General features: G+C 43.3%; 1 protein-coding gene across 2 annotated transcripts; it reads right to left on the bottom strand.

Moving 5' to 3' along the window:
* Positions 1–10,602: 10,602 nt before the first annotated feature.
* LOC117811381 (interferon-induced, double-stranded RNA-activated protein kinase-like) lies at positions 10,603–22,156 on the bottom strand. Of its 2 annotated transcripts, none has more exons than XM_034681625.1 (16): positions 21,851–22,156; positions 21,472–21,607; positions 18,595–18,755; positions 18,402–18,510; positions 17,755–17,810; positions 17,389–17,476; positions 17,235–17,269; positions 17,040–17,127; positions 16,032–16,090; positions 15,827–15,946; positions 15,604–15,732; positions 15,096–15,300; positions 14,736–14,864; positions 14,544–14,642; positions 13,471–13,533; positions 10,603–12,554 (listed from the first exon to the last, which is right to left on the bottom strand). In XM_034681625.1, exons 1-16 carry the CDS (start codon positions 21,952–21,954, stop codon positions 12,438–12,440), a joined length of 1,698 nt encoding a protein of 565 aa, XP_034537516.1. In that variant the 5' UTR covers positions 21,955–22,156; the 3' UTR covers positions 10,603–12,437. The 2 variants fall into 2 exon arrangements, with proteins under 2 accessions (XP_034537516.1, XP_034537515.1); XM_034681624.1 differs by having other exon boundaries at positions 18,402–18,513; positions 21,851–22,154.
* Positions 22,157–23,407: the final 1,251 nt, after the last annotated feature.

Here is a 23,407-nt window from a genome sequence, read left to right as displayed (position 1 = left end):
AGGGTTAGGGTTAGGATTAGGGTTAGGGTTAGGATTAGGGTTAGGATTAGGGTTAGGGTTAGGGTTAGGGTTAGGGTTAGGATTAGGATTAGGGTTAGGGTTGTGATTAGGGTTAGGATTAGGGTTAGGATTAGGGTTAGGATTAGAGTGAGGGTTAGGATTAGGGTTAGGGTTAGGATTAGGGTTAGGGTTAGGGTTAGGGTTAGGATTAGGGTTAGGGTTAGGGTTAGGGTTAGGATTAGGGTTAGGGTTAGGATTAGGGTTAGGGTTAGGGTTAGGGTTAGGATTAGGGTTAGGGTTAGGATTAGGGTTAGGGTTAGGGTTAGGGTAAGGATTAGGTTTAGGGTTAGGGTTAAGGTTAGGATTAGGGTTAGGGTTAGGGTTAGGGTTAGGATTAGGGTTAGGGCTAGGGTTAGGGTTAGGGTTAGGGATAGGGTTAGGGTTAGGATTAGGGTTAGGGTTAGGGTTAGGATTAGGGTTAGGATTAGGATTAGGGTTAGGGTTAGGGTTAGGATTAGGATTAGGGTTAGGGTTAGGGTTAGGATTAGGGTTAGGATTAGGGTTAGGGTTAGGATTAGGGTGAGGGTTAGGATTAGGGTTAGGGTATGGTTAGGGTTAGGATTAGGGTTAGGATTAGGGTTTGGGTTAGGATAAGGGTTAGGATTAGGGTTAGGGTTAGGATTAGGGTTAGGGTTAGGATTAGGGTGAGGATTAGGGTTAGGATTAGGGTTAGGATTAGGGTTAGGATTAGGGTTAGAACCAGAACTAAATTTAAGCAAACCGAACCAGAACCAAACTCAAACTCAAGCAAACAGAACCAGAACCAAACTCAAGCAAACAGAACCAGAACCAAACTCAAACTCAAGCAAATAGAACCAGAACCAAACTCAAGCAAACAGAACCAGAACCAAACTCAAACTCAAGCAAACAGAACCAGAACCAAACTCAAACTCAAGCAAACAGAACCAGAACCAAACTCAAGCAAACAGAACCAGAACCAAACCAAAACAGAACCAGACCAGAACCAGAACCGAACCAGAACCAAACCAAAACCGAACCGAACCAGTTCCGAACCGGAACCGAACCAGAACCGAACCGAACCAGAACCGAACCAGAACTGAACCGAACCAGTTCCGAACCAGAACCGAACCAGAACCGAACCAGAACCGAACCAGAACCGAACCAGAACCGAACCAAACCGAACCAGTTCCGAGCCAGAACCGAACCAGAACCGAACCAGAACTGAACCAGAACCGAACCAGAACCGAACCCAACCAGTTCCGAACCAGAACCGAACCAGAACCGAACCAGAACCGAACCAGAACCGAACCAGAACCGAACCCAACTAGAACTTAACCAGAACCGAACCAGAACCGAACCAGACGCGAATTAAGTTAATAGAATCAGAACCAAACTCAAGCAAACAGAACCAGAACCGAACCAGAACCGAACCAGAACCATCTCAAGTAAACAGAACCAGAACCAAACTGGGGCAAACATTATTAATGTCCTCAGGTTGGCATTGAGAAAAATCAGATCCCTCAGCTTGGATGGTCTGATCCGATTTCTCCTCAGTGAGTTTTGAGGTCTAACATTCGATGTATTGTATCAGAATCCTTCATTCGTGGTCTAAACGAAGCCTCCAGCTTCAGAGAAATCCAGATTTGAAGCACTAGAGTAGATTTTGAATCACATAACCTGGAGTGACCTTTCTGCTGCAGTGAACAGCTCTTAAACAGGAGACAGACAGACTGATTGCAGAGAAGGAGGCAGAGAGTGGCTGCTCTCGGAGGCTGTGTTGGCTCGAGTGAAGCCAAACTGGACACAAATCATCTGGAGCACCATCCAGAGGGGTGGGTGTGTGGGTGGGTGGGAAGGCAGAGCAGATAAAACGAATCCTAAAAAGCTCCTGGCAGCAGAATAAAACAGACCCAGAGGCTGTCTGTCATGGCGTAGCGTTCAAGCACTGGCCCCATCTTTCTGTTTCTGGCTCCGGTGGTGTCCTGGTTTCACGGCGCTTTCATCCCCCTCCCTGCCTCTCCCAGAGGTGTCTGTAATTACTACTGACACTAAGAGGAAGAGGCAGCCATGAATCTGCAAACATTACAGAAGTTAATTCCTGTCAATTCGCTCCATCTTTCAATTCATCTGCCAGTTTGACGAGCTCGCCTTTTTAACGCCTTATTTCTCTGCAACCCTTTTTAAAGAAACAGGCTCTCTTAATTACCGCCGCCATCACACAACCTGCTGTAAAGCCATTTATCCTTTAAATTATGCAATGATGTCACCTCGTTTGATTCTGGCAGAGCTGGATATTCTAATTCTTAGACTCTTAACACTTCACTACAGAGCTGGTAATAGCACACCAGCATGAATCCTATCTCGCAGCCTCAGTGTGCGTGTGCAGGTGTAGAATTAGGCGCCGCATTATGACTTATTTGGAGTCAAATAAAACTGTAAGCTCACAGTCTTTGGAGGGCTGTGATGTATTCAGATGCTCAGATGTCTGTCTGCATGATTTGGAAGCATCCATCAAGAAGTAAGGAACGTTTGTGCAGGTGCAGGTACACAACAGAGCGGCCCTATTTTCAAACCCTTTCCACAGACTAACGTAGAGTCCTGGCGGGAGCTTGATTTTTATTATTGGAAGTGTCCTTCCTTTTATTTGTTGACCAATCGTGCAACAGAAGGCACAAAGTGATTGTCTGACGGTCTGTTCTAAAGTTGCTGAATGAACAGTGAACGATGCAGCGAATGGAAAAGGAAGGCTTGACAGGAAGTCATTCATTGCTAACCGTCAGCTACACTGGACATGTATCATCATTGATATCTGTATATCCACAAGATCCATGTCTGGTCCGTCTCTGATCCGTCACAGCACCGGATCTGATAGGTTTCTATTCTAATCAATGTGTTAACTTCCTCTGGATCCACTCCGTTGCGTTCCGGCTGCGTCTCTGATCTGGCAGGTCGGAGTCCTCCGGATCAGATATGCAAGACTTCTATTTGTGCCGGATGCCGGAGCACGACCCATCAATCTCAACAGAGCAGATGGAGCGGGACAGGAAGTCAGGTTTCACCAAAACAAAATGAAAACATCCGCTTAATTTTCAGAATAAAACACTCTGTGTTATCACCAGATCGTATTTCACTTAACTACAACAACAAACCAAAGTCATGATGAGCGGAGCCAGGCCTGGAGTCAACAGGTCAGAGGTTTTCAGAGGACCAGAAAGACAACATGGATGAGGAGAGGAGGAGGAGAGAACCTCGATCACATGACTCCAGCTGTCCGGCGGTCCTGCCCAGTGCTGCGTTCTGAAAACGCAACCTATGGGTGTTGACGGACGAGAGAGAACGGAGCCGGACCGTAGCGGATCTGGTGGAAGTCCGATGTTGTTTCTGTTCTGCAGCAGCAGTCTTATTATCTTCCTCTTCCTGATGAGGACTCTCTCTGCGTGGCCTGAAGCAGCCCACTTCCAGCCAGCCTTCTGGAATTCGCCCATTTTCAGATTTCTTCCTGCGACACAAACTCCAGAACCAAAGTGTGCCATTTATTGTCCTCACACAGCACTGTGGTACCCATGCTACATCTTTTAGTGCTTTCTCTTTCCCCCTTCCCTTTTCATACTCCTCCGCGCTCACATCATGGTTGCATCACGTCACACATGTCTTCCCCGTGGGCATGAAATCGGCACAACAGCTGGGCTGTCATTTTTGCAGGAGGAATCAGGGGAGTAACCGGCTGCAGAGGCTTTCAGAGGATCCTCCTGACACACTGCCGCCTCCCCTGCTGCTCCGCTGAACTCCAGATGGGGCTTTGTCCCCGACTTATTAAACATTTAACAGGTGACTCTGCTGCCTGCCCTTGACCTTTACAGCTGCGAGGTGCGTCTGCGACTGCGCAAAGACCGGGGGGGGTGTTTTGGGGATTCGAGGGGGCAAAGAAGTTGACAAACGACTTTTCTGGCTTTGCCCACTGACAGCGTTGGCAGGCTGTCAGCGGAGAGAATGCAATATCATTTGTAGTAAATTACCAGCCCACACAAAGTGACACGAGGCAGCGTAAGTCAAGTTATTCTGACAGCTCCTTCAGCTGCCTCAGAGAGCACGCCAAGAAAACTGCACACACACACACACACACACACACACACACACACACACACACACACACACACACACACACACACACACACACACACAGCTTCTACCCACTCCAATAAAACCAAAAATCAGGTCTGGAGTTAAGGGTTGTTTGTTGGTAGCTAAACATTTGCAATGTGTTGGTGCTATATCAATAAAAAGTAATGATTGGTTGACTGATTGAAGTTGAAATAAATCCTCCTTCTTCAGTTTTATTTTTTGGACTTCGGTCCTTTATTTGATTGGACAGCTGAAGAGAGACAGGAAACGTTGGGAGTAGAGAGAGGGGGAGGACATGCAGGAGATGGTCACGGCCAGGAGTCGAACCCGCAACCTCTGCCACGAGGATGTTGGCCTCCATATGTTGGGCGCTTAGACCGCTAGGCCACCAGCGCCCCAAAATAAATCCTGTAATCTTCAGTGTTAGTGCTATTGATCGTCTCTGCATCAGGAACCTGTGAAATATCATCCATGTGTTTGATTCCATGAGTTTTATTCAACAAACAATCTGAAGACAGCAGTGTGAGATGATAGCAGCACACGAGCATGACTCTGTGTACTGATTATGTTCAGTTTATTCACATATTAGGTGTTATTTCATGTCTTATGGCTCAGATGTATAGTTTGATGTCGTCTGCATATCGCTGTGTTTGGCGTCTTTAATGTTCGAGCTGCTCCAAACTCATCAGGATTAAAGAAGTTGTTTGTATTTATTGGAATCGAAGTGATCGTTGATGTTTTATTGGTAAATTATGGGTCCATTGGAAGTCCTTAATGCTGCTCCCCCAGTCTTGTTCCCAGTGTGCAGACTCTAATGTCACAAAGGCAAGATGTCAGGCTTCACTGTTGTATAACAGGAGGAGGCGGAGATGCGTCATCCATGTTTGTTTACAGTCAATTGTTTCAACACGATAAGTCACCCTTTAAATAAACTGGCAGTGTTTCTCCAGTGAGGAGGACACCGGCTGGATGGGATTTTGAAAACGTGGAAAGTCCAGAGTAAAAGCCAAGTGGGGCCTCTGGCGAGAAACAGCATGTGGTCATGCTCCAGTTCACCGGAGTTCAGTGGAGGTTAAGTGGGCTATGACGTACCAGAAACTTCTGAGATGTACGCGCAGGCAGGGATGACAAAAACACCATCTGACAACTCCCGTGCATCCTCAGCTGTCAGTCTGATTTTGATGTCTGCCGGTGGGCGACGGTTTGGTCTTAGCACTCTGAGGCCGATTTCTGCAACACGCAGAGCAGAACAAACTCTGCTCCTGCACACACAGTAATCTTTCGACCCCGGGGACTCTCAGGGAGACACTCTGCTGCTGTGCTCCTGACTGGTGAGTCCATTTTACCCCCCCCCCCCCTACCCTGGCTACACGGTCCAGGCCGCTGACTGGAGCCCTGCTTCAGTGCCCACACTGCTCTCAGAGGAAGTGACCTCAATACATCCAATAACCCTGCTCACACAAGCGCGACAGCTGTGGAAGATTGGACTCAAACCTGGCTTCTTATCTTCGATTCGGCTACAATGAGGGAGCACATTGTTTTGTGGCGAAAACGTCGAGGAGGGAATGACTCAAAGTTTTGTCACGCAGTTAAAATCTTAATGGCATCTTCAACTGGAACAGAAAACTGATGGTAATTATTCAGGAAGTGAAATAACAATCAGGTTAAATAAATGTAGCAATAAAAGAGGACACTCTCAATTTAGCTTCTGCATAAAATTAACTGTTCAGGTTCTGCATGCCGGGAACAATCCTCCCTCCAAAATTAGACTACTGTCAGACTAACAGAAACTACAGCACAGAGTCAGGGCCTCTGGAAAAAATGTTTGGAGGGCGAGTAGAATTATTATTATTTTTTATTTAACTTTTCTTTTTAATTCTGAGAATAAAGCCAGAATTCTGACTTTGATCTCAGGAATTCTAGAATTCAGAGATGAAGGTCAGAGATCTGAGATCAAAGACGTAATTCTAGAATTTTACCTCAAACTTTAAACTGTAATCTCAGAATTCTGACTTCACAGAATTCTAGAATTCTGACTTCACAGAATTCTAGAATTCTGACTTCACAGAATTCTAGAATTCTGACTTCACAGAATTCCGGCTTTGATCTCAGAATTCTAGAATTCTGAGATCAAAGCTGGAATAAAAAAAAAAACGTTAGAAAAACAATTTTTTTTACTTGATAAACCTCCCAAAAAAAATGTTTGTGAGAAAGCAGTAATAATGAATGTTATGAATTAAAAGCTGGTTAAATCAATTTGTGCGATTTTAAAGAATAATAATAATAATAATTTTATTTGTAGAGCACCTTTCAAAACCAGGTTACAAAGTGTTTTACATGGGCAGCAAAATAAAACAGGCAGATCATGAAAAAAAAACACAAGTCAAGATAAAGAAATAAAACATATTTCAAAAGACATAAAATTCCCCTAAAACAGGGGTGTCCAAACTTTTTTCAAAGAGGGCCACATTTGATGTTGTCAGAATACCTTAGAGCCAGTGGCTCCTACCGAGACTTAGGAATCCTAAAAGTTATAGATGAAATCTCTATTTAATAACAATTATTTTACATTTGTTCTCAATAAATCGGTAACTAGGTAGTCCTCAGTTCTCCACAAGCCACGTACATTAGCAAACTTTATCTTCTTCTGGAGGAAAATGGTCGGGCAATGTGGGAAAAATACTGTATCATTATTTTCCTATGGCAGGATCACGATCTGGATTTCATCACACTTCTTTTTCAAGTTGTTTTTTAAGACTTGTCTGACCAGCAGACAACATTTGAAGAACTAAATATTTATTTTCCTGCATTCTGAACTAATTTTATGCACCAAATTTGGCATTTTCTGCACAATTTCATAATTTAGATTTTTTCGTGTGTCCTCTTTTGTGTCTTCTGAACTTTTAGTGTTCATCAAGAACATTTTCACATCATGATAAAATCATTAATTTGAACTCAACTTTAAGAGTTCTTGTGTTTCTTCTTTATTGCCTTCTTGCAGAATTCCCAGAGCTTTGGCTTTATACAAGTAATCCATGTGAAGCTGTTTGAGACGTTTCTGGATTGACTTTAGTTTTGTGTGTGCGCTTGAACGAAACTGCAAATGTACAAATGATTTAGAATGTGATTAATTTCTAATGCTATTAATTCATGCTATAAATAACACACTTTAAGATGGAAGCTTGGGGCCATAAATAAATGGACCTTGGGCCGCAATTGGCCCCCGGGCCGTACTTTGGACACCCCTGCCCTAAAAGAACTCTAAAGGAATAAAATTATTTCAAACTATATTTCTTAAGACAGTTAAAATAAAACAAAGTCAAATAAAATTCAGATAAAATCCGGGAAGGCTCTGTGATAAAAATATGTTTTAAGAAGGGATTTAAAAGAGTCCACTGACTCAGCAGACCTGATCTCCTCGAACAGCCAGTCACTGCAGTTTCATCCTCTTTACAGAGCACTAATCCAGCTCATGTTACATTAAATGTAGAAGTCTAGAGTCACTTTCAGCGCTCTCATCAAGGTGACTTCTGTCCGCAGAATGTAGCTAGCTAAAGTTAAGCTTAAAGCTAAGAGATGTCATAAAGAGACTGAAGATGCTAACTGAAAACCTGTCAGTAACTAACTTGTGAACGCACTGAAGCTTGAAGCCGCTAAAGAGGCAGATATCTCCTCTGGAGTTTGAGCATAGTGGACGTACTTGTTGCGTAAATTTGACGCTGATCGCCCTTTTGTGCTGCCCCCTAGTGGGCTGACGCAACATTGAATGTGTCATTATTTGAAAATACAAATGAGAATTGAAGCCATTTGAACATTGGTGAACTTTTGAGAGGTTAAGATATCATGTAAGGTTTGAGAATACTGCACAAGAGGATAAATTAAACCTGGTTTATTCCTGAAGCCTTTATGGTCGCTTCAGTTATCACACAAAGTTTTTACAGGGAGATTTTAAAGTGGAGCCACGACCGACCAGAAAGAATTAACCACCAAGTCTCTCATCTGATCGTATTTCTGTTAGGTTGAATCAGAGCCTGAGAACGGGTCGTTCAAAATCAGGATTGTCCTGATCCCTGTGGAGGGCCAGATTCAGACCGGAGATCAAAAACAAAAGGTCCAACATTTTAAATCCATAGTTCACACTGTAGACCTTTATGTTTCAGAGTGAACATTAGGGATTGTGAAAGAATAAAGGATTTGAGCTGCATGAGTCGTTGCATCAAAAGCATCAATATGCATTGATGAATTAAAACTGTCATGATCTTGTTTGCATTGATTTTGGCGCCCCCTGTGGACTAAGTATGTGGTCTCATTCAGAGCTCTGGTTTTGGAGACATGGTTGTTTTTAAAAGTCTGTATCTGGTTGATCAAACTTCTCTCTAAAGAATGGGACCAAAGGTAAACTGGGTCATTCTAATCCGGATTAAACCTCTAAAATAACCCGGCCCGAGCACTTCAATCTACATGAGGGTAGTCAATCCACCTCCAGCGAGCACCCAGGGCGATGTCTGTGGGTTTCTCCAATGTGTGGATTCATGAGTCAACACGCTGAGTTAATGTGTGTTAATTATCAGAGCCTGTGTGAGTGTGCGCTCTGCGACCAGGTGAGCGTGTGGGATTCTGCATTTTGCACTCGTTTCTGTTGTTTTCCACAGAGATGCTAATCACCAAGCATGCGCCGGAGGCATGATTAAATGTCACACAGCTCCTTCTCACTGAGAGTAAAGCTCCCTCACTATCAGGCTGAGCAGGCCTGGAGTCTGCTGCTGCACAGAGCCACAGCTCCCCCTGCAGGCCACACAGAAGAAGACAACAATAAACTGGTTCCTCTGTCCCTGAGATGTTTGAGACTGTTATTAAAAATGATGATGATAAAAGGTCACCCTGAGGGAATTTTAAACCTGGATCATGAGAAGATCAAACACACTCCTTCTTCCATGATCATATCTTTACAGAAGTAAATGTGGATTTGGTAAAAGTATCACAGAGTTGAAATTCTGACATTTTATTCAAACATTTGTTCATACAGGGGACCAGCAGAGAAAGTAAAGTTTGTATTGCTGTTGTCATCTCTTACCCTGGTCCTCCTGTACTCCTTGTTTGTACTGTTTCCTGTTTTATTTTATAATATTTTTCACTTCCTGTGTTCCCTCCTCTGTGATTGTGTGCCCCACCCTGATTCGTCCCACCTGTCCCGTGTCTTTGGGTAGGTATGCTAAATTTTAGGGGTGTCCCGATCCGATATTGATATCGGATATCGGCTCCTCTCGTGTCCTGGATGTGCTGATGGGCTGTGGTTGGCAACTTTGTCACATGGTGCGAGTAGAACCACCTCCAGCTCAATGTGACGAAGACCAAAGAGTTGATTGTGGATCTGAGGAGGGACAAGGTGCCAGTGACCCCTGTTTCCATCCAGGGGGCAGTGTGGACATTGTGGACAACATCTCGGAAACTGGCAAGAATTTGGTGCTTGACTTCCCAACATCAGATTCCTCATCATCAATGTTTGTTAATATTATTACATTTTTCTGTGTATTCACAAATTGTACATCAACTTTTTGCTTAAAGGCCCTGTGAGGAGTTTTTAACTGGCTGAGAAACAGACTGAAACTGATCCTGATGCCTCTTTATGACCCTCAAATGCAAACAAGACCACGAACAACAACATTGATACCTTCTCTGTTGTTATTTTAAATGCCTGAAACCGCCCTGAGGGGGTAGGTGTCAGACCAGATGATTGACATCTCGCTTTACTAACACCCTTTTTTGGCTGTTTTCATTACAAATAATCACATTGTGCGATAAATCTAAACCTTAAAAGACAACAGGATGAGGTTATTGTCTGAAGACACTAATTTTGCATGTACAGGACAAGAGATAAGAGGTATCACTTTGTCCACAAGGGGGCGCCAGAATCGATACAAGCTAAAAGTTCCTCACAGCAGCTTTACAGCTCCTGTGAGGATTTTTTTAACTGATAGTAAAACAGACTAAAAATAATAATCCTATCTTGCTTTGACCCAAAAGAGCAATCAAAACCAAATTCAAGAAGAGAGACTACTTTTATAAAGTTGTCTTTAATGCCTGAAACCACCTATGGGGGGTAGGTGTCAGACCACATGAATAACTGCATGCACCCTTTTTTTTCACCAATGTTCAACAGCAAAGATTCTCAATGAGAGATGTGTCTGACTTTAAGAGAGAGTAGGATGAGCTTTTGCGTCAAGAAACACTAATTACGAAACCGGCAAGGACTGCTTTGTCCACAGGGGGCGCCAAATTCAACAAACTGAAAGCTCCTCACAGCAGCTTTAAATATAATCTGTAATTATTTCATTATTAGTTGTCCACATAGAGTAATATATACATGTTAGAAAGGTTATTCATTAGCATTAGCACGGTGTTAAACCCTCAATCACTCGTCAGGTGTGTTAGCTAACCTCGATTAAACAGTCAGACAAGTTAAACCAGCTCCCTTAAAACCTTTATTTTCCAACATATTGAGTTCAAAGGATGCTCAAACATCATTTCAGCATTTCCAGAAAATAATAAAATGTCAACAGTTCACCCTAATAAACCAGCTCATGATTACTTTGAATAAAGCTTGACAGATATAAACGGAAAGGAAGTTACATTTTAAAATCTTGAGCCTTTCATTACTTCGCTCGTCAATGTCACTTCTTGATCACCGACCAATCAGAAACAGGAAGAGGCGGGACTTCTGATATCAACTTTGTTAACGGAGGAGGAAGTCAACACACTTCTTTCAAGTTAAAGTTTCAAAGTCTAGAGCCGCTAACAATGCTATGGTGCAAGGATTCTTGGGGCACGGGAGGTGCCTACGATCATGTGCCTTGGTGGTCTTGTGGGGGGTACTGCAGGTGGTAAGTCAGACAAGTTCTTGGTGCGTGTTGGACTCCCCCAGGGTTTCCTGCTTCTGTTTGTGACTTTCATGGACAGAATCTCAAGGCACATCAGGAGGAGGGTCCCAGTTTAAAGGCCTCAGAGTTCCAGCTCTGATTTTTGCAGACGATGTGGTTCTGTTGGCTTTTTCAGCCCAGGACCTCCAGCAGGCATTGGGGCGGTTTGCAGCCGAGTGTGAAGTCAGCACCTTGAAGTCCGAGGCCGTGAAACGGTGGATTGTTCTCTCTGGGTGGGGAGCGAATGAGGGAGTTTAAGTATCTCAGGGTCTCGTTCACAAGTGGGGGTAAAATGGATAGTGAGACTGACAGGTGGATTGGTGCTGTTGTGCCAAAGACCTTCATCTGTGGTCATGAGGTCTGGGTTCTCAAAGAAAGCACCAGATGCAAGCGGCTGAAATGAGTTTCCTCTGAAGGGTGTCTGGAGTCAGCCTCAGAAAGAGGGTCAGGTGCTTGAGTTGGAGTACAGTCGCTGCTCCTTCGTATTACAAGGAGTCAGCTGAGGTGGTTCTGGCATTTGATAAGGATGCTGCCTGGACGCCTCCCTTTGGAGGTGTTCCAGGCACCTGGGAGGAGGCGTCTGGGTAGACCCAGAGCTCAGGTGAAAGGATCATGTATCCTATCTGGCCTTGGAATGACTCGGGATCCCCCAGGAGGAGCTGGAAAACGCTGCTGGGGAGGGGGTTGTCTTGGATAAGCGGATGGAAATGGATGGATGACTCAAAGCGATAAACACGCCTAATTCTACATCTAGTACAACTCCAGAGTTCTACTGTTGGTCTCTTAGTCTCTGTTGACGTATGATGTCAGGAATGCATCATTAATAACTGATCGTTATGGTCTGAGGGGTTGACAAAGCGTCCTGCACGTCTCTGCTCCCGTCTTTTGACCGACTCCACGATCAAGAGTACCGATTGGCCTGAAGTTACCTTGTTAACAGCAAAGGCAATAGCAGCACCACACAAAGTTACAGACAGGACTATCAATACACTGACAGTAAACAATACGTCATAAAAACAAGAAGTGCAAAAGTGGTAAGTAACTGTGTTTAAAATACGTTTCAAAGGAACAAACACAAACAATTCTACCCTCAGCTTTAGCGACAGAAGCTGAACATGAATCCTCTAATCAAGACGTAACCTTTCAATATCTAAAAACTGCAACCATTCAATGAAAATAGTCAAGTTTAGTGACAGATAAGTGACTTATATTTCTTTTACCTCATCGAGCAAATCTAAAGTCCTCCAATTTAAAACCGGATTTCAAGTCATGTGACATGTTTCATTTGACCACATTCACTCCTAAAACCCAACATTTCATCAAACACGAGAGCAGAATGACTTCCAAACATTCCTCTCATCACAGATTTTTGTGACATCACTTTGTTCGGTCCATGTTTTCATTGTGAGCCCACTCCTCCAGCTCTGCTCTCAGTGCCCTCGCTTCAGGTCGATCCTCTGGCCTCACACTCAGCATCGACTTGATCATGTTCCACTGAGAAGAAAGGAACATAATCAGCCTTTGTACGCACGTTAATGAATGATGAATAAAATCAGAATAGACAGGCAGAGAGAGGAGAGAGAGGGAAAGACAGGATCCCAGAGTGTCAGTCTAAGCATATAGCAGCATAACTAAGAGCTGGTCCAAGCCTGATCCAGCTCTAACTATAAGCTTTATCAAAAAGGAAAGTTTGAAGCCTACTCTTAAAAGTAGAGAGGGTGTCTGCCTCCTGATAGATGATTCAAAAGGAAAGGGGCCTGATAACTGAAGGCTCTACCTCCCATACTACTTTTAGAGACTTAAGGTACGACGAGCAGGCCTGCATGTTGGGAGTGTAGTGTTCTAGAGGGGTAATAGGACACTATGAGGTGTCTGATCATTAGGAGCTTTGTAGGTCAGAAGAAGGATTTTAAATTCTAGTCTAGGTTTTATGGGGAGGCAGTGTAGAGAAGCTAACACGGGAGGGATGTGCTCTCTCTTCCTCGTTCTAGTCAGTACTCTACCTGTTTTTATGGGATCAGGAATAAACAGGAGCTCACTGTGAGGAAAGTGAGAGAGGAGGATTATCTGCTGAGTTGTCGGTCACTTGAATCCAGCTATAGGTTATACTAGCAAGTTAGCTCCGCCCCCTTTAGCAGAACCGGCATCCCCATTCAATGTAGTCCAGTTCATCCTTTTTGATGACGACAGACTGGAGCGGCGTTTGAAGGGACCCCCTTCCTTCTCGCAAGATTCACGTCTTTGGATACTCGTGAATGGAGCGGGGTATTTGCATTAATTAAGCGAGAGTTCGTGTTTGGTGTGAACACAACATCAGCCTCTCGGCAGCTCTGTGGGACACTTTAATGAATCCTGTAAAGTTATAGTGGAAAACAAAATTCATTAAGATAATAAGAGCGTTAAAATCTACCTCTTGGAAGAATCTCTCAGAGAAACCTTTGGGGAACGTCTGTCTTTTGGCTTCGCGAAAAACCTGGTGTTCATACAGAGACACAGGAACAAAGTAACATGTTAGTGAAACAGAAATACTCAGACAACATGTAATGCTGTATAGCAGAAATATGTCAGTATGAACCATAGACTGTCTAAAACAGGGACGTAGTCTCTGTGACGTCATCCAGTTGTTACTGAAGCCTATTATCAACAGGTCCCATACTGGAAATGCTGACTCAACCTAACTTTGGTCGACCTAAAACAAAAAACTCATATTCTCAATATGTTCAAAACTACTGAGTTATAAAAATATTCACCCCTGTAGAGTGTGTGCCGATAGAGAAATTAGCTATTCAGACCAAAATCAGCTGTTTTGAATGGGTGTGTATTTGGCTTCCGGTGCTCCTGGAGCCAGCCTCAAGTGGACACTGGAGGAACCCAATTTTTTAGCACTTCCGCATTGGCTGAATTTCTCACAGCCGGAGGTTGCCGCTTGATATAAGCTGAATTTTAATTATTTATATTTGCTGATCTCTGAAGCAATTAAGTCCAAAAGTTTCTGTTACTCTGCACCAGAAGCCATTTGTGTCGTCAGCAAATAACGCCCATTTCTATGATTCTGAAATTTAAAATATGTCATTGATGTAAAGAATGAAACAATTTGGGCCCAACACTGACCCCTGGGGGACGCCACAAGCAATGTCCAAACATTTGGATTCACACTGTCCCGTCTTCACAAACTGTTGCCTATTTGAATTTGAACTGCTCAATTTGGACATTTAATAAAAAATTAGAATTTTAATCATATATTTTGAATTTTTTTTTCATAGTGGATCTGAGATAGCATGATTTGAATTCCCGTTTCTTTCTAAAACTTTTGGATTCATATTCTCTGAATCTGCATTATATCCTCACTGAAACTTCAGTTCTCATTATTCAAATGTGGTTCTTCAAATTTAATCTGGGTTACTAAAACTAATCCGGTTGATGCAGAAGAGCAATTAAGTGCAGATACACAACTTTGCAATGATGTGTTTCAGAAAGACTCACTGCTATTCTTTCGTGTCCGGTGGAGAGTTTCCAAAGGAGTTCCAAGTAGATCAACCCCAGAGCAAAGATGTCCACTTTTCGGTCATAGGTTCCAAAAAACTGTGATGGAAAAATAACAGTTATTACGTCTTTAGCAGCTGAACCTCAAAACCTAAAGTGACCATCATGGAAGATGAACTGTTGAGCTCTCACTTGTTCAGGGGCCATGTAAGATTCGGTTCCTGCATCCGATGTTCTTTCCACCACAGGGTCATCTTCGGTGACCAAACCAAAGTCCCCGATCTTCACCTCTCCATCCAAGCCAAACAAGATGTTGTCAGGCTGACACATGGGAGGGGAAAAATAACAATTGAAACATGGGCTCATTGGAAGATGAAATATCCACCCTAATCCCAACCATGACCCTAACGGTCGACTCATAGATTGATCCCACACTCATCAATCAGAAATGATGACACCCAGTCCTGCTAATCAAATGTACTCATACACATGAATTTACTTAGTTTCTACCTCAGCTTTGTGTCAGCCCCACAAAGTAAAATCTGGTCTCACCTTGAGGTCCCTGTGGATCTGATTCTTGGAGTGGATGTACTTGACTCCACTGAATATTTGTCGAGCAATGACCAAACTTTCTTCTCTTCTCTTGATGTCTGGCAGAGACTGATCGTTCTTTTCTTTAATCCAACCCCTGAGGGTTTTGGTGTCACATAACTCCATCTGACTGTAGAGGAACTTTGCTGGGGATGAATCTGTGGACCTAAAACATAAGAGTTTAAAATATTTCATTACTGATCGTTCACCTGAGATATAACGGCCAAGTTCTACCAGATCCAGATCCGGTCCGTCTCCAATCCATCACAGCTCCGGATCTGATAGGTTTCTATTCTAGTCAATGTGTTAACTTCCACTGGATCCACTCCGATACACAAGACTTCTATTTGTGCCAGATGCCGGAGCAAGACGCATCAATCTCAACAGAGCAGATGGAGCGGGACAGGAAGTCAGGCACCTGGTGGAAGTCTGATGTAAAAAACCCTCCAGGTGTTTGCATGGTACTTACCGTGGGGAGAGGTATCGGCCCACTAAGTTGTCCCATTGGTATCCTGAGTCTTCCATCCAACACGTGTAGTATCTGACGATGTTAAGGTGTTGGAGGTTTGATAGTGAGCGTACCTCTCGAAGAGCTGTCCTAATCAATGAGAGATCAAGAGAATAAATCTGTTCAAGTCGTTGCTCAATCACAAGCTGCAACGCAAACTGGAACCTCGCTTCTGAACACTTACTCCTCAATGCGGACAATCTTCACCGCAAAATCCTTGTCTTCTAATTTATGTCTTGCTTTGAAAACACATCCATACCCTCCACTGCTAATCTTCTGGATGGAATCATAGTCTGCGGTAAACCTGTTGAGAGGCGGAAACATTGAAGGTTATTTCATGTCAAAATATTTAAGATCATGTGGAATAGTGGAAATGCTTATTCTAATACCTTGACTTGGGCGTTGCCTCGATATGACTCTCTCCTGTAGTCTTGTTATTGACATCAACCTTAGGAAGTAAAGGAAGGAAATATATATAGAGTCTTGGAGCCTGCCCTGATTGTTCTGTGTAGCTGTATTAAACTTTATCTGATACAGGAAGTAAATGTTCAGCCAGGGACAGCAATGGATGCAGTGGGACCTTGAACATTTGCTTGTCTTCTCTTGAGTGTTATGGGGCATTCACACCAAACGCAAATGAATTACATGCTAAGTCAATGTAGAGACGTGAATAGATGCGAATAGTGCTCTCACGGTGCGAATTGGGTGGCGCGAATGGCGCCAATGATTTGCAAGAGCTGAAATATCTGAACTCCTGCAAATCCATTGCACCACGATAGCCAATCAGCGTGCAGATTACCCGGTGACATGAGGTGTGACGTATGGACCAGCGGAGATTCACTCATCTGGAATATATGGGACACTTTGATTCTATCTCTGAGCAGCTTCCCTGAACTCTATGACTCTACCTGTTTTTATGGGATGAGGAATAAACAGGAGCTCACTGTGAGGACAGAGAGGGAGGAGGATTATCTGATGAGTTGTGAAAGACTTTGTCTGTCAGCTATCGGTTGTACTTGAAGTTAGCTCTGCCCCCTTTAGCATAACTGGCTTCCCCATTCAATGCCTCCGAGCCCAACCTTTTTTAATGACGACAGACTGGAGCGGCGTTTGAAGGGAACCCCCCCTCCCTCTTGTGAATATTTGCGTCTTGAGCACTCAAAGTAAACACAAAACATTCTTGCGTCTGTATTCGTCCGATCGTTCGCGTCTGGTGTGAACGCGACACGAGGGTGGCTGACGTGTCTTGGCAGACCTCTGGTGTACGGTGTAATGAGATCATTCTTGTTGTACTTTGGTGGTACATAAAATTCTGTTGCTCTCTCCAGATACAAAGTAAAACAAAGTAAAAAGTGCAAAGTAAATGAGATAATTACATTTATGACAGAAGTACAAACCTCATCCATGGAAGAGTTGAATGAGTTTGTGAATATTCCCAAGTTGTCAGAGTTTCTCTGCATGCTTGATGACGATGAAAAAGACTCTCTAGGAAGAAATAATGCGAGCACTTATTGCAGCTGTTACATAATCGAACTCTACGATATAAGACAAGTTTCAGTTTGTGTTGAGTCAGTAAATATGAAGTTGAATACCTGCTTGATGCACCACCAGAGGAGCTCGAGGACGTCTGTAATTTAAAAAACAAGTTGTATAAGTCATTGCTTTCATTGCAGCCACTGGTCGTCTGCAGTTTTTAAACATAATAAATAAAGATTTTTTAAAAAGTGAAGAAGATTTGTTAACAACCGCCAAAGACCAGTTTCCAGAAGAGTTTGATGAGTCACGAAAAACGACTGAGTCACTTGTGCTCGATGATGATGATTGATGGGACATCCTAAAGGAGTACAAGAAAGGCGTGAGTACAGCTTCCTCAGTATTAATTCAATGCTCTGCCTCATGTCACCTTCACACCGAACGCAGTGGATCGTCGTATTCGACAGAATACAAACGTGTGAATGATTTGAGTTTACTCGCTCAATTCATGCGTCAAAATCCTCTGTTCACCCAAATTGTCTTTACATTGACTTTACATGTGATTCACATTCGACTTTACAGTCACACTAATGATTTAATTTGCATTTGGTGTGAACGCTCCATTACAGTGTAGCTGACCTTGCTGACAACCCGGGAGATGCTCCATTTCCAGAAACCGTTGATCTGGCAGATGTCTGGATTACAGAGAAAAGGGTGTTTAGCATTATGGCAAATATATTATTTATAACCCATTACCCCTCTAGAACACTAGGCTCCCAACATGCAGGCCTGCTCGTCGTACCTTAAGTCTCTAAAAGTAGTATGGGAGGTAGAGCCTTCAGTTATCAGGCCCCTCTCCTTTGGAATCATCTACCAGTCAGGGTCCGGGAGGCAGACACCCTCTCTACTTTTAAGAGTAGGCTTCAAACTTTCCTTTTTGATAAAGCTTATAGTTAGAGCTGGATCAGGCTTGGACCAGGTCTGTTCTAATATAATAATAATGTTAATAATAGAACATAGAGTCCGGTTTAGACCTGCTCTGTTTGGAAAGAGTCTTGAGTTAACATTTGTTGTGATTTGGTGCTTTATAAATAAACATTGATTGATCAATATATAATCTAAAACTTTATCAAGAAGTACCTCAGATTAAAGCGTGCTTCTACTCGTTGGTTTGAAACATGCTGGTTCAAACATTGTACTGTAGCCTGCTGAGTATGTGATATAACAGAGACCGTGTATTTTTAACCCTTTGATTAAAAAGGAAGAAACTGGTGTACTGTACTCACCGGTGAGTTTATCGCATCATAAACAAGCTTGGCTGCCTTCTCTTTTGCTTCCTTCTTTTTCTTCCCAGTAGCAGCCGGATACTCTTCATCACCAACTTTGAAGTAACACCTTCTGAGACCACATGACATTTCATTTACTTAAAAATAATGACCTAACAACTTCGTAAAACAAGGATACTTTTTAGAGACTTACTGAGTGGCTGAATTTGGTCCCACTCCTGCCGACTCCTCACACTTTATCTGCAGCCTGTTCCTCTGAACATAATCATATAGCCAAGAAATGTAGTTGACGTCGCTGGCACTCGTCTGACGGACCGGTGAAACTGAAGGTGAAGGTGAAGCTGCATTTTCTCGCTGTACAACAACAAATACATGTCAAAGAGGTTAAAGCCATGGATGTGTATTTAACTTTTAAACCTACAGTTCAACATGCCTTCTGTCCATTAATACAATCATTAAAAAAAATTAAAACTGAAGAAATGCGATAAAAAAAATAACGTATATAACTTTAAATAATTCATACCTTTCATATAAGGGAAGCAGCTCAAGGTGATTAAGACAAGAAAAATAAATGCAAAGAAAAAAGAAAATTAAGGGGAAGTGAAAAGGGATAGAGAGCCATATGACAACAGGTAAGGCATTACCTATAAATATTGAAAGGAAAATTAACATAAAAATAATCTTGAAAAAAAATAAAGATTAAAAATGCAAACCCATTTTTAACAAACTAGGTCAAAATTAATTACCTTAAACGCACGAAACAGGTAAATTAAAAACCTCACAATAATAACAGTAAAAAATGTATAAAAATCAACATTTTTAACAGCTAGCTTAAAGCTAAAGTGAAGCTATTTATGAGCTGTAATATAAAATGACACTTTGGGACAACATCCAAATGCAGCTTAAAAAAATCTAAAAATGTAATATATTTCACAATCATTACACATAATCTAAATCATTTTAGGCTACTTATATTGTTAAATGTATATCCAACAGCTCAAAAATAACAACAAAAGGGGCGCTGGTGGCTTAGCGGTCTAAGCGCCCCACGTACAGAGGCCACAGTCCTCGTCGCAGGGGTCGCTGGTTCGATTTCCGACCGGACGACCATTTCCTGCATGTTTTCCCCTGCTCTCTGCTCCCCACATTTCCTGTCTCTCTTCAGCTGTCCTATTTAATAAAGGCAAAAAGCCCCAAAAATATAACTTTAAAAAAAAATAACAACAAAAAAACATATCTTTAAGTGGATGCTGATGCTTTTCCTGTAGGACTTCGCATCTGCCCATAGCGCCAAAACTCCCACCAAACGGTTAGCTGACCGTGACATTACTGTGTTTATCTGCCCTGACCTGAACCTGTAGAGAGTCTGTGGGGTATTTGTTGATAGGACGACAAGAAACACCCAGCTCAATGTACAGACCAGCTGAAGCCACTACTTAACTTAGGTACTGAGTCCACTACCGGTGTTTTGAGTGCTAGTAGCGCCTATTTTCTATACAAACACGATGGGATTCAGCATTTCAAGCAGTCTCAGTTGAAAACAGTTAACTTTTTTGGAACACCATTGTGCTCTTCAATTTCACTTCCTGATCACCAACCAATCAGAATCAAGAAGGGGCGGGACTTCTGGAATCAGCTTTGTCAACCCACAATGGCGGAGGTCGGTACGAAGGGGAAAAGCTATCACACTTCTTTTTTTCGAGGTTCAATTTTCTATTTAGAGCTGCTGCTAACGCTACGACACGATTTCTGTCAATAGCTTTCACAGTGTATCCTTGAAATACAGAGCATTTTAAAACTTACCCAACAATCACTTATGGGGTGTTCACACGTAACGCAAATAAAAACATTTGCGCGAATGAATTACATGTAAAGACGCAAATAGACGCGAGTTCTGGTCTGGCGGCGCAAACTTGGTGGCGCAGTCGGCGCGCATCGGTGTAGTGATGCAAATTAATTTGCGCGAATTAAGCTAATTATACGCTCAAATAATTTGCGTGAGTTGAAAAATCTGAACTCCAGTGAATCGAGCCGGTTGGACTTGGAAGTTAGCCCCGCCCCTTTAGCATAACCGGCTTTACCTTTCAGTGTAGCCGGGGGAACTGGGGGAACTGGCGCACTGACACACTGGAATCCTATCTCACCCCCTTACCCTGTGGGAACCCCCCCCCCCTCATGTGAAAATTTGCACTCATGTTCATGTGGATTTGATGTGCAAATTGAGCAAGTAAACTTAAAACATTCACGCGTTTGTATCTGTGCAATTAGTGCAACCGTTTGCGTCTGGTGTGAACGCGACATCAGGGAAGCGGATTTGCCGCGGGACTACTGTCATATCCTAGCAACAGGAAACGCCAATGAGAAGCGCACTGATACTGAGGTCGTGGGCGCTCCCAGACCATAGACTGTAAATAAAAATGGACAGCGTTGCTCCGCCTCTTCCCGTTGTACGGTTCTGAATCCAAAAAATTCCGCTCCTGGGGGCCGCCATTGGGCAGCCAGAGTCTGCGAAGCCACAGAATTTCTGTAGTTGCCATGGTAATTTCTGTGTCGACACGGTAACTAGTTCCGCCCTACAGCGTAGCGTCACAAAGCGCTGTGTGTCCTTCGAAATTTCCCTCTACGGCGGCTGTGAATCAAAGGAAACAGGAAGTAAAACCCCGTTTTTTAAACTCTAATAACCAACGAAGAAGAAACTTTTCAGGAAAAAGAGGCCTTGAACACAAAACAGTCAAATACTAACTACATATCACCACAGCATACGGGTGGGAGAAACATTCGTACGACGTGTATTTATTGTTTGAAGTTTGACTGCAGCCCCATTTAAATTAATGGGGGAGACAGAGTTTTTGACCTATACTGCAGTCAGCCACCAGGGGGCAGACGCTTTGGTGGAAGCTTCACTTCCAGTCGAGGGAGATGCACCCCTGTCCCAGACACGTAAATCCCTTTTTAGAGTGATCATAAGACATGTTCTAATCATTTGAGAAACTGGATTTCTGCACTGAATATAATATATTAAAGAGCGTTTTGAGCTGAACCTGTTTAATGAAGCAAAGAGGAAACTTACAGAGTTAGAGGATTCCTGACTTTCACCTTTCAACATCTTCAAAGCCTTTTCAGCAGCTTTCTGCTTGGCTTCCTTCTTCGTCTTCCCGACACCTTCAGGGAAGGTTTCTCCCTTTATGACAACCCAGGAGTAAAACCTGAAGAGAAATGATCACATATCTGATCAACAGGTGGGGTCAAAGCGAAATTAGGAAGTGTATAAAACAGCACATTATCATGTTCAGCCACTAGGAGGCAGTAATCCTCCATGTTGTGTGTGCTGTAGTTACACACTCAGTGACACAGCACTTTACCCCTCACCTGACCTGTGCTGTTCTCACCTGGACACAGACAGTACACACAGTTTGTAAAGTCCAACAGTGGGAAAAGAAACAACTCACGTCCTGTTGTTGTCAGGTCCCTCAGGGCGGTAATTGTAGTCAGGCACAAATCCGTGGACCTGTCCATACTCGTTCAGTCTGGCGATGTAGTTTTCAGGATCCATGATAAAGGACGGATCTGTGGAAGCTGCAGCTCGGTTTAGATAAACTGGGATAAAAAGGTTGAAAGTGAAGTCTCCTCTCCTTTCTGATGTTGCTCCTGCAGCTCCTCCTGCCTCTCTCTGTGCTCAGTATCGATTCAGCTCCCTTTATCAGCCTGTTAGTTTCGTTTTTGAATAAATGGGAGTCATGACACTAAAACTTGTGATGGGCGTTTCGGATTGTTTCAGTGATCCGATCATTTGGTTCACTTGAAGAGAGTCGGATCTTTTGGATTCCAAACGGCTCTTCAGGATTCATGCTACTCAGGCATTATAACCCTGTGCTTTGTTACAACATGATGTAAATTTCTAATGCTGACTAGAACGAGGAAGAGAGAACACATCTCTCCAGTGTTCGCTTCTCTACACTGACTCCCCATAAAACCTAGACTAGAATTTAAAATCCTTCTTCTGACCTACGAAGCTCTCATAGTGCCCTATTACCCCTCTAGAACACTCCGCCCCCAACATGCAGGCCTGATCATCGTACCTAAAGCCTCTAAAAGTAGTATGGGAGGTAGAACCTTCAGTTATCAGGCCCCTCTCCTTTGGAATCATCTACCAGTCAGGGTCCGGGAGGCTGACACCCTCTCTACTTTTAAGAGTAGGCTTCAAACTTTCCTTTTTGATAAAGCTTATAGTTAGAGCTGGATCAGGCTTGGTCCAGCTCTTAGTTATGCTGCTATAGGCTTAGACTGACACACTGGGATCCTGTCTTTCCCTCTCTCTCCTCTCTCTGCCTGTCTCTCACTTTAACTCTTCCTGTCCCATTAAAGTTACTAACCATAGACCTTTCTGGAGTCCCTGAGCTCCCTTGTCTCGTAGGTTCCTCTGGATCTCTGCTGCTGTGGACGTGCCAGACTCCAGCTGCTACAACTACTACTATCCGTCTCTCCACTATCATCTCTCTCTCCCTTGATCTCCCTCTATCCCTCTCTCCAACACGGTAAATGAAAATGGTTGAAAATGTGCGACTGTGGTCTGATCAGTGTTGACCAATCAGGTGTCAGCAGGTTCAAGACAGTCTAGCTGCAGATCTCCACAGTCAAGGCCAGGAACACGGACAGAGTTTCAAAATAAAATCATGTTGAACCTCTCTCTCTCTCTTCATCTCCCTCTATCCCTCTCTCCAACACGGTAGGTCTCAGCAGATGTGTGTCTAACATGAGTCTGGTCCTGCTGGAGGTTTCTGCCTGTTAAAGGAAGTTTGTCCTTGCCACTGTAACTTGCTAAATGCTGCAAAGTGCTCTGCTCATGGTGGATTAAGATGGGATCAGACGGAGTCCTGTCTGTAAGATGAGACTGGATCTGATCCGGTCTTGATGTTGGGTCTTTGTTAATAACAGAACACAGAGCTCTAAACAGAGACTTCAGGGTGAGGGATAGTAGACTTCTTTCACAGAAAAACTGCCCCGAA

The sequence above is a fragment of the Notolabrus celidotus genome, chromosome 4, assembly GCF_009762535.1.
Source record: "Notolabrus celidotus isolate fNotCel1 chromosome 4, fNotCel1.pri, whole genome shotgun sequence".
Lineage (NCBI taxonomy): Eukaryota > Metazoa > Chordata > Actinopteri > Labriformes > Labridae > Notolabrus > Notolabrus celidotus.
Note: the sequence above shows the minus strand (reverse complement) of the source record. Positions and strands in the feature narration are given on the sequence as shown.

Excerpts from the sequence above, each read along its gene's own strand:
- LOC117811381 (XM_034681624.1), bottom strand. The coding sequence starts at position 21,954 with ATGGATCCTGAAAACTACATCGCCAGACTGAACGAGTATGGACAGGTC. Across the intron at positions 18,756-21,471 it reads GTCAGGAATCCTCTAACTCT|CGAGAAAATGCAGCTTCACC; the intron begins GTAAGTTTCCTC and ends GTTGTTGTACAG. Across the intron at positions 16,091-17,039 it reads TCAACTCTTCCATGGATGAG|GTTGATGTCAATAACAAGAC; the intron begins GTTTGTACTTCT and ends TTACTTCCTAAG.